This window comes from Marmota monax, unplaced genomic scaffold (genome assembly GCF_021218885.2).
Source record: "Marmota monax isolate L192 unplaced genomic scaffold, Marmota_monax_Labrador192_F-V1.1 WCK01_AAM20220418_F8-fsc00076, whole genome shotgun sequence".
Taxonomy (NCBI): domain Eukaryota; kingdom Metazoa; phylum Chordata; class Mammalia; order Rodentia; family Sciuridae; genus Marmota; species Marmota monax.
This window is the reverse complement of record NW_026692843.1, coordinates 3,293,967-3,307,674: the sequence shown is the minus strand read 5'-3', so window position 1 is coordinate 3,307,674 and position 13,708 is coordinate 3,293,967. Positions and strand designations below refer to the sequence as shown.

Below are 13,708 nucleotides of genomic sequence, written 5' to 3'. Positions count from 1 at the left end.
TCTTTACTGGGCTAGAGAAGGCAGAAATAGTGTGACTGATTCCCCCCAAACACCCTGATGAATGAGAGTCTCGGTGAACAGACCAGGTTTGTTCTCACCACCTTTCCTTTGGGACCCGCTTGCTTTCTGGTACTTTCAAAAGAAGCTAAAGAAAACTTTAGGGTTGGGTCAAAACCCCTCTGGGCTCCAGCTGAATAACACAGTTTCAATCACGCCCCTCCTACCTGTCCTTGCCACTGCCATTCTTCAGATTCACATCTGTACCATTAGAAACTAAGATTTTCACAAGCCTAAAGGAAACAAAGTTGACAATATAGGTAAGTTGCCTGGATGACGTGGAACCTATGATAACGCAGTAAATGTCACATCCTGCAACAACTTCTCCATCTTCGAAAGCCAGCTGGTTTTGAGAACAGGACATTATTAAGCTGGAAAACCCCCACCACACCAAAAAACAGATTTATACCTTGATCTTAATTAATTAGTCAATAAAATCAAACTACCCACATGATACAACTCAGACTCTCAAAACTATCATTTTAACAGTTGTTTTAAAATGACAGCATTTAATAAAAACATTTCTATTTTTTTCAAAATGCAATTGTATTACGAAAAAAATGTAAATATATTTGGGAAATAGATGTAAGCATGATACCTAACTTTGTGTTACCAAAATCATATCTTGACATCTACCAGGGAAATTTGTTTTCCAAAATGTTCCCCACCTATCCTTTTTAAATTGCTTTAAAGAAATTCAAATTCCAATAGCCAGTATTCCCAGGAGATATTAGATAAACTGCATGGAATTAATTGGCTCCTCTCTTCCCTAATATACAACCACACACCTGGGATGTTTTCTCCTGCATGCTATATAGCTTTATGATAAAAGCAGCTGAATTCAGAGGGATCAGTTTGGGAAAGAGAAAAGAAGCTAGGTTCCCTGGACCCACTCCCTCCCATCCCCATCCTGACTGGCGCCTCTGGGGGAAGGGAAATGTTCAACCTGTCACTCGGGATGAGCAAAGTGCCCTACCTGGTATATCCTTTCTGGGCAGCAACCATCAGAGCAGTAAAGCCAAACTTATTGGGAACATCAACCTTGACATGGCTTGAGAAAAAACAGAGAAAAGAGATCAATATGCTTAGTGCAGCTCTGTGTAGATATGTAGGTGGTGACACCTGCAAGGCACAGGAGGCTACAATAGCTCATTTTACCAAAAATCCCCATTTCTTTTGGGCCATCAAGTTTTTATTGTTTAGAATGCCCTAATATTCTTAGATATTCAAATTTATAAGAAAAAATCATAAGTTCACATAAAACGGACATTCCTTTCAATTCAAGCCATGGTGCCGTGGATAACACACTATGACAGACACAGTCTCTTGAAGGTGGCAGGGGACAGTGTCTTCATTGCAGACTTCCGTAGCTCTCCCAACCACAAGCCCATATTGGCAGAGACCCAAGGTTAACCCTTGACTTCCATCTCACCTACGGGATATAAATCAGTGTTGCTCAGAGGAAAGCAGAGCTCTTACTGTCAGCTCAGAAGCTTGGCTTTCTGTAGGAACCTTCTCTGCTCCAACTCACAGAGCCCCAATTCACAAACCACTTGTCACATAAGTAGCTCAAAAATTTACTGACTAAAAAGGAACCTAGATAACATCTTTGCATTTGGGAGGCAGCTTCGCACCTCTCATCCCCAGCAGCTGTGCCCACCATCTTTCTCCAGTGTCCTACCAACCTCCTCAATTAGAACGAAGCTCATTTAGCGATTCCCTAATCTCATCAGAATTAGGTGCAAGTATTTTTGGAGTAAAATCTGCCTAAATGCTATAGCATATAAACAAGGGACAGAAATTATTTTGTGGAATAAATATAACACCCAGACTTATAATTACCTTTTACAATTTTCATTAAATAATGACTATGACACTGATATGGGACTTCATGATCGGCTCTATTGACTATGCTTTGACTCACACCAGGCACCTGAGATCAATTTGGAAGGCAGTTTGAATGGCATGGAATTTTTAGGAAACTAAAATAAAGCTATATCACATATTTCTATGCACTTTATATATTTTAAAAAATAAGCTGGCAGAGTTCTCTCACCCTCCTTCAAGGATTTGAACAAGCAAATCTTCATCATTCACATTGACAGCTCGATGAAAGTGCTCACTGCTAATGGGTTCTCCTGAAGAAACAAGATGGAAAGCAATCATCCAAATGCAGGGAAGATGACTCAGAGTCACCGTGCTCCTCCCACAGCTGCTCGTGGGCTCTGGGCTTTCCCCCCAAGGAGATCCTGAGTTTTCTACACAACTGCTTCTTTCAAAGAGATCTCACTTGCACCAGAGAAGAGAACACTCCGACTGACCTAAAGCTTGGGAAGGTGTCATGTTAGTAAGTCTTGCTTTGTGTTATTTCAGATATCTGAAATAACACTTTTGGATCTTATCAGGCTCAGTAAATGTCTCCTCCATGCAAGAGAAAGCTCAGCAATTGACACAAGGAGCTATTTGCCAAAATGAAAACCCAATCCCAAGAGAAAGCCTAGAGAAGACCAGGGGGTAAGTGAAGTGGGTGGGGGATCCTACGTGACCATCACCTCTGCAGGGAGGAGGATGAGGCAGGAGATGAACAGGAGCAGTGTGGGAATCAAGGCCCACGCATGAAGCAGCTGTCTTTCAAGGTGTTTATTTCAGCTTTCTTTTGTCTCATACACCATGCCTTTCAGATTTTTTGAACTATCATGATTAAGCTTAAATGTAAGGGAAGCGCCTAGACTGGCCCTGGCCCATGGGAGACCTCACACACACACCTGCTTCCGAGGCAGGAGCACCAGTGGCAGCTGCCATCGTGGTCTCTCTGGCCCCACCCTGTTCCTTCCCCACCTGCACTGCAAGCCCACTGCCCTCCCCAGGCCCTTGAGTGGACCAGCCCTGCTCTATCCCTCTCATAGGCCTCCTCCACCCTTCCAGAAACACTAGGAGCAGCCTGCACACTGAGGGCTCCTCGGTGCTGTAGTCTCAGAGACAAACAGGGTCCTCTCCCTGCTGGTCTACATTGCAGCGTCCACTTTCAGCCTGTTACTGTTCTGAATCCCACAAGAACACCTGCACCTAGCCCACCGTCCAGCACCGCACCAGCTGCCTCCTGGTCTGTGCTCACTTCGCCTCTCACAGCCTGGCCTGCAAGGTCAGTCAGCCCCGCTTCGCAGCACGGCCCTCCGGGATGTCAGTCCCTCCCAGGCATAGAAGCCCTTTTCTCCTGGCTTCTTTGGACAGCATTGGTCACGAAGTCAACTGGGCAGGGCACAAACCAATGGATGAAAATAAAGGAGTCCTTCACCAGAGAAGCCTTCTCTCTTTTCAGGTAAATATCAATTTATGCTAGTTTAAAGTTATTTGAAACAACAATTCTGAGTTTGTCAATCTCTAAAAGGTTTTCAGCCACATTGTACTTCCTATTCATCATTCCACATATATTTGTAGACCAAGTCTTCAAATAAAAGCCCCATGATAAACTATCAAAGGCCAAGGCCCAGGTTTTCTGTGACCTTCCAAGGGAGAACCTCAGCCTAGGGGTTTCACCAGCGGGGCTAAGGAAAGGACATTTGGTAACATCTGGTGACCCTGTTGTCACAACTTGAAGGGGTGCTCCTGGAAGCTAACAGAGAGGGGCCAGGGATACCACTCAACACCTTGCAGGGCACAGCACAGTCCACCAACAACCACAGTGTTCAAAGCACAGTGGCCGAGAACCCTGGGATAGATGAAGATGGATTTAAGTCACCTGCCACGTGACCCACCCACACTTTCAGTGGACAAACTAACCACAGACTGTTTTCCTTTCCCTCTTACTAACTGGAAAGAGGGAGAAAGCAATGTGGCTATTAAGTCTGTTGTCCCACCAAACAGCCCCCATTTCTGTGACCCTCAAACTCCAGCTGCCAAAGATAGGATATCTGTCTGTAGGAACATGCAAGTTCATCCTACCACTACTGAAGTTAAGATGTGTGGTATCCTAAATCCAATCCTATAAATTAAGATGTACGTAGGACTTTACACAATGTCTCCCCACCCCCCACCAAATACCCACGGTACTTTTAAAATTCTCTGAGATCAGGAAGGCTAAATTGCCCAAGGTCACCCAGCATCAGAGTCCACGGCCACTTCCCTTTAGTATTTAAGAAGAGGAGCTGGGTGAGGTGGCTCATGCCTGTGATCCCAGCAACCCAGGAGGCTGAAACAGGAGGATCACAAGTTCAAAAGCCAGCCTCAACAATTATACAAGGCCCTCAGCAATTTAATGAGATTCTGTCTCAAAATAGAAAATAAAACTAGGGATGGGGATGCAGCTCAGTGGTAGAGTGTTCTGGGTTCAAACCCTAGGACCAAAAAGAAAAAGGAGGAGAGAAGGAAGGGAGGAGGAGGAGTGAGAAGGAAGGAAGAGGAGAAAGAAGGAAGGAAGGAGGGAGGAAGAAGAAGGAAGGAGGAGGAGGAAGAAGAAAGGAAGGAGGGAGGAAGAAGAAAGGAAGGAGGAGGAGGAAGAAGAAAGGAAGGAGGAGGACGAAGAAGAAAGGAAGGAGGAAGAGGGAAGAGGAGGAGGAGGAAGAGGGAAGAGGAGGAGGAGGAAGAGGGAAGGAAGAGGGAAGAGGGAAGGAAGGAGGAGGGGAGGGGGGAGGAAGGGGAGGAGGGAGGGAGAAGGGGGAGGAGGGAGGGAGAAAGGGGGAGGGAGGAGGGAGGGAGGAGGGAGGGAGGAGGGAGGGAGGAGGGGGAAGGGGAGGGGGAGGGGGAGAGGAGGGGGAAGGAGGGGGAAGGAGGGGGAAGGAGGGGGAAGGGGAGGGGGAGGGGGAGGAAGGGAGAGGAGGGGGGAGGAGGGGGGAGGAAAGGGGAGGGGGAGGAAGGGAGAGGAGGGGGGAGGAGGGGGGAGGAAAGGGGAGGGAGGAGGAGGGGGGAGGAGGAGGAGGGGGAGGAGGAGGGGGAGGGGGAGGGGGAGGGAGGAGGGAGGAGGGAGGAGGGAGGAGGGAGGAGGGAGGAGGGGAGGGGGAGGGGGAGGGGAGGAGGGGAGGAGGAGGGAGGGGGAGGGGGGGAGGGGAGGAGGAGGGAGGGGGAGGGGGGGAGGGGAGGAGGAGGGAGGGGGAGGGGAGGAGGAGGGAGGGGGAGGGAGGGGGAGGGAGGGGGAGGGAGGGGGAGGGAGGGGAGGGGGAGGGAGGGGGAGGGAGGGGAGGGGGAGGGGAGGGAGGAGGGGAGAGGAGGGGAGGGGAGGAGGGGAGAGGAGGGGAGGGGAGGGAGGAGGGGAGGGGAGGGGAGGGGAGGGGAGGGGAGGGGAGGAGGGGGGAGGAGGGGAGGGGAGGGGAGGGGAGGGGAGAGGAGGGGAGGGGAGGGGGAGGAGGGGAGGGGGGAGGAGGGGGGGGGGAGGGAGGGGGAGGGGGGAGGGGAGGAGGGAGAGGAGGAAGAGGAGAAGAGAGGAGGAGGAGGAGGAGGAAGAGAGGAGGAGGAGGAGGAAGAAGGAGGGAAGGAGGAAGGAGGAGGGAAGGAGGAGGGAAGGAGGAGGGAAGGAGGAGGGAAGAGGAGGGGGAGGAGGGAGGGGGAGGAGGGAGGGGGAGAGAGGAGGAGGGAAGAGGAGGGAAGAAGAGGGGGAGGAGGGGGAGGAGGGGAGGGGGGAAGGAGAGGGGAAGGAGGGGGGAAGGAGGGGGGAAGGAGGGGGGAAGGAGGGGGGAAGGAGGGAGGAAGGAGGGAGGAAGGAGGGAGGAAGGAGGGAGGAGGAGGAGGAAGAGAGTGGTGGGGTATCTGACCAATTTGCTACACACTTCCACTCTAAATAAATTTTGAATACAGACATCTTAAAACACTGATTCCTTGCCAAAGTGTTCATTGAAGGGATGATTGAGAAGTTTCAGAAAATGCCAATTTCTTGGGCTTTTTGAGAAAAAGTCAAAATCACTGCCGCATCCCACAGCTGTCCACTGATGACTCCATTCCACATCACCCACCTTACCTGCTCAGCGAGGCCCTCCCAATGGGGGGTTGCTTCCTAGCACATCCTGACCAGGAAACTCTGCAGCATGGAAATGTGACATCCCAGTAAGTTCATCTTGTGCTTATAAGACCAGGGTATTTTGATTTTATGATAGAATTAAAATCTATGTATTATTGCAGCTTCTGTAGGAGGTACTCAGCACTTCACGTTTTCTGAGAACAAAGGGGCCCCTCATAGAAGAGAGGGAAAGACAACATAATTGTTCATCACTCCTTGCTTGCTGAGTTTCAGCAGAAGACAGCAATAGCCATTAGTCAGGAAATAAGAGCCCCTTCTCAGCACTAGCTCATTCACCCTCCTCCCCAGGAGGCAAAGAAAAACGAAAATGTCCCCTGGAGCCATGTGAACTAACCTTAAACAGATACATTTAAGAGATTACACGAATTTTTGACAGACACAGAAAAGAAATGAGAAGGCCTTTGTTTGCAATGCACAGCAATTCTTTCTACTCCCACTCTGGGCAGGAGTCACAAAGAACAGAAAGGAAATTCCAGAGTGGACAGAATGTTCCTCTCCACTCACCCCCAAGCCCTTTAAGACCCTGTGGGCCTAGCCCAGGGAATGCCATTGATAAGTGCAACTGAATATAAAGAAGGCAAGCCTTTGCATGTTTTGTTTCCAAGAGTTATGAGTGCTACAATTACAAACATCAAACTGATCCTTCTTTGGTAAGAACGTCCTTGGATGCTCCTCTGAGCTAGAAGTAATGCATGTGGCCTGGACACCTGGAAGGGGAGGGCACAGCAGTCTTTGGGAAGCCATCATTCATTCTATGCAAGAGGGTCATTTAGTTGCAAGATGTACCCACAGATATTATAATATGGCAATAACACCTTTCTTGGTGGAATTTAGATCTTTATTAAAAGCAGTGAATAAATCATGAGCTCATTGGGGAAGATATTTGCCAATTAACAAGTAGCAGCTGTTTTTCTTTCTTTTTTAAGGGCCCAGCTGATTAAAATTGCATGCCTCATTTAAGCAAGAGTCTCATGTACTTTACCTGGGAAGAAAAAAAAAAAAGTCTGAGCATCCTTTATTCAAACAAAGTACATGCTTTTGTGATTCATTAAAACGCTCTCCAACCGAATGCAAATCATCAACCCACAGAAGCATTTTCACTTGCTCTGTATAATGTGTGCATTTTTAATTCTTTGTTTAGCATGATCTGCCTCCTTAAGAGTCTGCACGATATTGTAACAATAGCATAAGGGATCAGCATCCCGCCAGCAGAGCCTGCCTCATTTAGAAAGCAGAGGATGCCTGACTTCTACCACCCAGTAGCACCCCAGGAGGCCTGGCTGCCTGCCTGCCTGCAGGCACTTGTGCTGGACCTAGCAATGAGACAGTGTGACACTCCAGCACAGTGGGCCATCACCAGCATGCCCTGGTTCCATAGGGGTCTTATCTAACTGCCCACAGAAGCTGTGGGGGGTAAGCACAAGCATCTGGACCAGCTATGTCTGCAGCCTGTCCCCAGGCAGCTAGGCAAGAGGAGGCACACCTTGCCCGCAGGCACAAGAACCCGTGGCAGCTAGGCAGTCCGTTGCTCTCTGCCTTCCTGAAGGATTTCCACGTGGCATACCAGCAACAGGGAAACTCCAGCCAGAAGACCTGGAAGTCCGTGCTCTGGCTTTGCTGTGCTACTAAGAGGGTACTAGTGACCACCTGAAGCCCACCACAGTTGGTTTCAGAACAGCCATGATCACTTCCCCTATAGATCCAGGTGGATGGGCCCCAGTATTTCCTAATAGACACCAGTGTGAGCCAAGAAAGCCAACATTTCTTTTCATACTCTTAACTCCCACTCATAAATAAATGCCTAAAGGACACAATCAAAAGCCACATAAAATGTACATAAAACACTGAATATAACTGAAAAATACTTTGCTCACAAAAGGAATATTTTCTTTATATAACCCAAAAAAGACTGATCTGTATGTATTGTGAGTGGCCATGAAGGACTTTTCTGATCATTTTAACCTGTTCAATATGGTAACCTAAAGATGACACTGAACACTGCATCGTTAAAATGTTTTCAAACATCAATCTCAGAAGGTACTATAAAACTGGGAAAAGGACAAAGTGGTCAAAGGCAGTGTGGCCAGCCTCCCTGGACACCCCCTCTGCAAGGATTCCTTCCAGAACACTCTGTGGCTGGGGGCAGCACTGTGCATTCCTCACAAGACCCCAAGAATCAGATGTGTCTGGCCAGTCAAGACACACACTGAGTGGACTGACCCCTTCAGAGAGGACAGTCAAACACACAGCGGCTAAGCACACACTCGTGGCCCTCTTCCTAAGCAAGGCAACTCCGCCCTGGTGCCAATGTCCATGACCAGGACAGTCCTAGAACAAAATCAGCCGTCTCCCATTCTGTGAAAGCATAATGGACATCCCTTGGGTCACACGTTACAGGAAGCCCAGGCAGTAAGAATGCTCTGTGAGGCCGGGGAAAGGCAGGACACTGCCTCTGCACTGCGTCTCGTGCCTGTGCCCTGGACTCGCCGGCCTCGAGCACCGTGTACTCACTGGTCGTGGATACCGACATGATGCGGCTGTACTCGCATTCTCCAGAGGGGCTGGTGACCTTTAGTCGGAATCTGTATAGTGTCCTCGGTTCCAGACCTTCAATGACGTGCTTCGTTGCATATCCCCTAGACAGGAGGAGACACGACACACTGCTGATGACACCAGGTCATCTGACAGGCATCCTGCGTAGGTTGTGACAAGGGCAGGGGGGAGCAACTTTTGAATACTGTCTATGTCCAGTACAGAGCTGGTCATGGGTTTTTTAATGCTTTGAGAACAAAGGACAGGTCACACTGGCACCTCTGTCCCTTCCCAGCACATGCCCTCCCTATCCACAGGTCCTCACCCATGACTGGCCCCTTGCTTGCATACAGTTTTGTACCCTGGAGAAGTAATCATTCTAACCCATGACACTTATCCTTAAAGGACAAAGTTCCACGTTTGAACGTGCATGTATTTGAGTTTCAAGTGGGATCTTCCGTGGGTGGGGGAGGCTGCCTCTCAGACAGCTGCATACTTCAGGCCCAACACTGCAGGGAAAGACCCCAGGGCAGTGCCCTAAAGACAGCTGGCAGCTCATGAGCAACCAACGGCAACCGGAGGGCCCGGTGCATGTAAAAGAACCCAGACAGCTTGTGATGAGGTCAGTCCACCAGGCAAACTCTGTTTTAATCATTTTTTTTTTTTTGAGACAGGATGTCCCACTGTTGCCCAGGCTGCCCCTGAGCATCCAGGCTCTATCAATCCTCCTGCCTCAGCCTCCCCAGCTACACTGGCAAGTCTTTAAACTCTTTAAAACGTATTTTGAGTTCAATCATTTCTCAAAATGTTCTGCTTTCGCCCACCTCAGTTATTGCAGAAGTTTCCTAATCGGTCCTTCCCACTGCATGCTGCCTTGCCCCCGTCAGCCCGAGCTCAACCTGCAGCCAGTGTGTCCTCACAGAGCCTGAGCCAGACCAGGCCTGCCCCGCGTACCCTTCTCCTTTGGCTTTCCCACTTCACATTAAAAGCCAGAGGTCCTCCCCCAACCCACAGGCTCTCATGACCTCACCAACCTCGCCCTTGTTCACGCCACCCCCGAGTCCCTGGACGGCTGCCTGCCCTCTCCCACCTCAAGGCTTTCCACTGGCCACTTGCTCTGCCTGGAATGTTCCAGGTACCCCCACTGGCTTCAAGTCTTCACTCAGAAGTTACCTTCTCGTGAAATTCCCCCCCCACACCTAGACCCCAGCTTTTCCTATGGTTTTTCGCCTTAAGAGATCACACCTGGCACACTTATTTATGACTAGTCTTCCTCGCCACAAGGAATTTCTGCCTGTCCCCAGTGCCATGTCCTCAGCATCCAGGACATTCCCTGGGCACATTGCTTGCACTGAATGATACATGCCAGTGGATGGAGAGATGAGAGATGGGGCCAGTTACCACAGGAGTGGATGGGCAGGGCAGACCACAGGGACATTCTCAGTCGAGGGGGACTCTGACCTGGCAGGAGAAAGGATGGGATGAAGGGGGACACTTGACGCACAGGGAGAAGAGTAGACACAACTGTAGAAAAAGTCAAGGCATGTTCAAGACAGGAAGCAGACCTAATAGGAGGGTCGTGCTCAGAGATGAGGCAACAGGAGAAGCGGTGGGCAAACTGTGAAGAGAAGCAAACCTTAGTCTAAGGAGCTTGACCTTCATCCTGCAGGCCAAGGACACCTGCTGGAGATAATTTGACAAAACGAGATTTAACAAGAAAATTAACCTACAGGATAGAACAAAGGAATAGAAGGCAGGAAAAGAGGAGCAAAGCCCACTCCTGAAGGCGACATGGGTGTTGGGCATTGTGGGCCAGGGTCCACGGTGGTACTTGCATTCTACCAGACTAAAATGCCCTGCTTAATGAGAGGGTTAGGAGGACCACCGAGGGCCAGCTCACAAAACCAGGTGGCCGTCTCTGAAAAGCCGTGGAGGGGAGCCCAAGTCGGGAAGAAGTTCCTAAATTCACAGGCCCATCATCAGATGGTCTGGATAATTGCTTTTTTAAAGGAAGACATTCGCTGGTTTAATGCAATCTAGAGCACAGGCCAGAACAGAACAAAAGAGGTCAAGACTAACATAGTGCACGCCTGCCACCTAGTGTCAAGTTGGAGCATCCGAGTCTCTCAGGGACCACAGGAGCCCAGGCATGTCCCTGGAGCTGGGGTCTGCAGCAGGGCCACCACTCAGCAATACCAGCCAGCACCCGAGGCCATTCCCTGGCCCCAGGGCAACCTGGTCTCGAGAGAGAATATAACGGTGCAAATGCACACATGATGCTGGGACATGAGCACCTGCCTTCCCTGTGACAAGGTGAGCATCTACCTGGCCACCTAGCAGAAGGAAAGAGCCAAGAGGAAGCAAATCAACACCTGGGATGGCTCCCTCCAGGCCACAGGCAACCGTGGCAGGAGGGCTAAGGGAAAAAGGTGACACCTCATTTCCTTCTCCATAGAAATTCTTTTTTTTTTTTTTTTTTTTTTAAATTGTAGGTGGACACAATACCTTTATTTGTTCATTTTTAGGTGGTGCCTGGGATCGAACCCAGTCCCTCACACATGGTAGGGAAGTGCTCTACCACTGAGCCACAACCTCAGCCCCATAGAAATTCTTAAAACTAGTGGGATTCATGCTTTTAGAGGCAAACCACCATCACAGAGGAATATATGGCATGATTACAATAACATCTTCAGGTGGTCAGGCCAGGAATTATTTTCCCATGGTAACTACATTTCAGATTACCTTTTCCTCCCTCTGATACAAAGAAATGTTGCTCAAATATTGGAGATATTAACACTTAGGTTTACATGCTTCATGTGTGCACTCATGTGCATAGGAAGGGAGCTGGAGAGACATGGCAAGGGGACACTGAGTAATGTAAGATCAGGAAAGTTGGCCACCGTGGACCACATTCGGGCTCATCCCACAACTCTGAACATGACCTGCTAGAAGCCTTGCTTAATTTCATCAGACTATCTTCTGTTTCTCTCTCTACATTTTGGATTTCTAAAACATACCTTCAAATTAGTTCCAAAGTCAAAGAAGCTCTCAAGGTACAGGAGGCTTAATTTCAAAGTCACTGCTAATGCTTTTTTCTGAAAATTATAATTCAGAAAAGAGCATGAATGCAAATTGTGCTGACTCATTCTTCTAATTTCAAAACAAGCAATGGCTTTCCAGAGATAATAGAAATTGCTTTAGACGATCAGGAAACCAAAGCAAAATGGTAAGCAATCCAACGTTGCACCTACGTATAAATGATACCGTAAGTGTGCGTTTTGGGGTCTTCTTCCTCAATTGAGAATCTAAGCCACTGTTCCTGAGGACCTTGCCTTTTCTCCTTCTTTTCCAGATCCCAGTATAACTCAATGCTGTGATGAGTCACTTTGCCCACAACAGGTGGATGAGGCTTTGAGGATGGCATGGTTTCTAAAAAAAGAACAATACAGAATTTCAGAACCCCATTTCCATAAGGAAGAGAGACTGCCGAGTGGACTTCAGCTGCTCAGTGACTCAACTGTTTCTCACCGTCAGGCACACGTGGGTGCTGACACCTGGAAAGCAGAGGGGACACCAAACTCAGAAGCTAATCAATATGTCAATTCCAAGGACAGCTGGCCTGGAATCCCCAGAACACTACCCACCAGGACCTTACAGCATTACGCCCAGACAGAGTTGTGCATTCTGTGATAAAAAGTGTCGGTATTTTCATCATAAACATCCTAAAATATGTATGTTAGCACATTGTTTTAGGATCCTAAAGTAACGGGCCAAAGTGGAAGCTTCACCAGGGCAAGAGAGCAGAGGCCAGAGCTGTAATGAGAGTGACAGAAGTGCCAAGTCACAGGCCCAGCCACTGGGTGGAGGCAGCAACAGTGGCATTGTGTAACCATTTGTGCCAGATACTGTCCCAGACCCTTTACACTTATTCATTCAACTTCACCAACTCCAAACAGTTTCAGACACAAAGAGCTTAAGTAACTTGCCCAAGATCACACAGAAGTAACCAGCAGAATCAGTATTACCAAAAAAAATGGTCTGGCTTACGAGTCCCTAACTTTTAACTCCATGCCCCACTGCCCCTTAGACGTACAGGGGTAAAACGTAGACCTGGGATGAAGAAAGTCTGCCATTTATTGACTTATTCTCCAAATCATTCATTTTTAACTCAGATTTAACCACAGTGAAATTTTAAAATAAGAAAACTTGACCCAAAAAAGGTAAGCCAGGAAATTGTTTGAACAAAGTCCAGGGCTGCTGTGCAAAGCGGGCGGAGGTGAAGGCAGCGCCTTCCCACACCGGAGGTCCCAGTCCACTGGCCTTCAGGAACCCAGTCCTTGGAAAGGAAGAGGGCCCAAGAAGTCCACATCCACCAGAAGTGGAGGCCAGGAGGGCAACAAGGCTGGGCCCAGGTCCACCTCTAGACACCACAGGGGCAAGAGCCAGCCAGTTGCCTTCTCAGGCTCAGCATGGGACATGGAGGAGCAAGAGCCACAGTGACAGGCAGGAAAAGGTCCCAGATGTGGGTAAAACCAGTAGTGAGGCAGTGTGCAGCTACAGCCAGAAAAACTCTGAGCTTGAGCAAAGAACACACTTCAGCAGGAAGGCACTCTCAGCAGTCCCAAGGTGCAGCAAGCTCTTCCTCTGTAAACTCACGGTTCCAGCTTTCCTAGCAAGCCAGGATTGCAGACAGGTGTGTGAATCCATGACTACAGCCCGGCTCCTCCGACCTGGGATTTAACCTATTGTCAGCATAACAAGTAACATATCTTCCCTAAGACAAAAAATCTTTTGAAAAACTTTAAAGCTGACCATTTTGTTTTTTATTTAACCAGAATGTTTTCATAAATATTATATGAGTTTTATAAAATGTATGCAACCTATCCACAGACATCCATAGGCACAATTTGCACAATTTTTTTTTTAAACACACAATACTTTTAAAACTCTACTTTTTCCTGGTTAGAAGTTTCAGATCTTTTAAGAGGAGCTTTTACTCAATTTTTTTAAGTCTAATAACCAGGTTAGAAACTATCTCAATCTCAAGTCATAAATTAAGGTTTAAAATTTAAATTTTCTAAAGATTACAAACAAAAATTATAACAGAACTTG

The 13,708-nt window shown here is 48.4% G+C and overlaps 1 protein-coding gene across 9 annotated transcripts in view; it reads right to left on the bottom strand.

Moving 5' to 3' along the window:
* Positions 1-13,708, bottom strand: part of Fank1 (fibronectin type III and ankyrin repeat domains 1) — a 79,910-nt gene that overhangs the window by 14,680 nt on the left and 51,522 nt on the right. For 8 of the 9 annotated variants that reach the window (XM_046448886.2, XM_046448890.2, XM_058580738.1 and 5 more), the window contains 5 exons: positions 11,848-12,025; positions 8,576-8,700; positions 2,114-2,195; positions 1,034-1,108; positions 225-290 (listed from right to left, as the gene is read on the bottom strand). In XM_046448886.2, coding sequence (XP_046304842.1) covers positions 225-290; positions 1,034-1,108; positions 2,114-2,195; positions 8,576-8,700; positions 11,848-12,025 — 526 coding nt within the window. The remainder of the gene's footprint in view (positions 1-224; positions 291-1,033; positions 1,109-2,113; positions 2,196-8,575; positions 8,701-11,847; positions 12,026-13,708) is intronic. The other variant, XM_058580737.1, reaches the window with a different exon arrangement.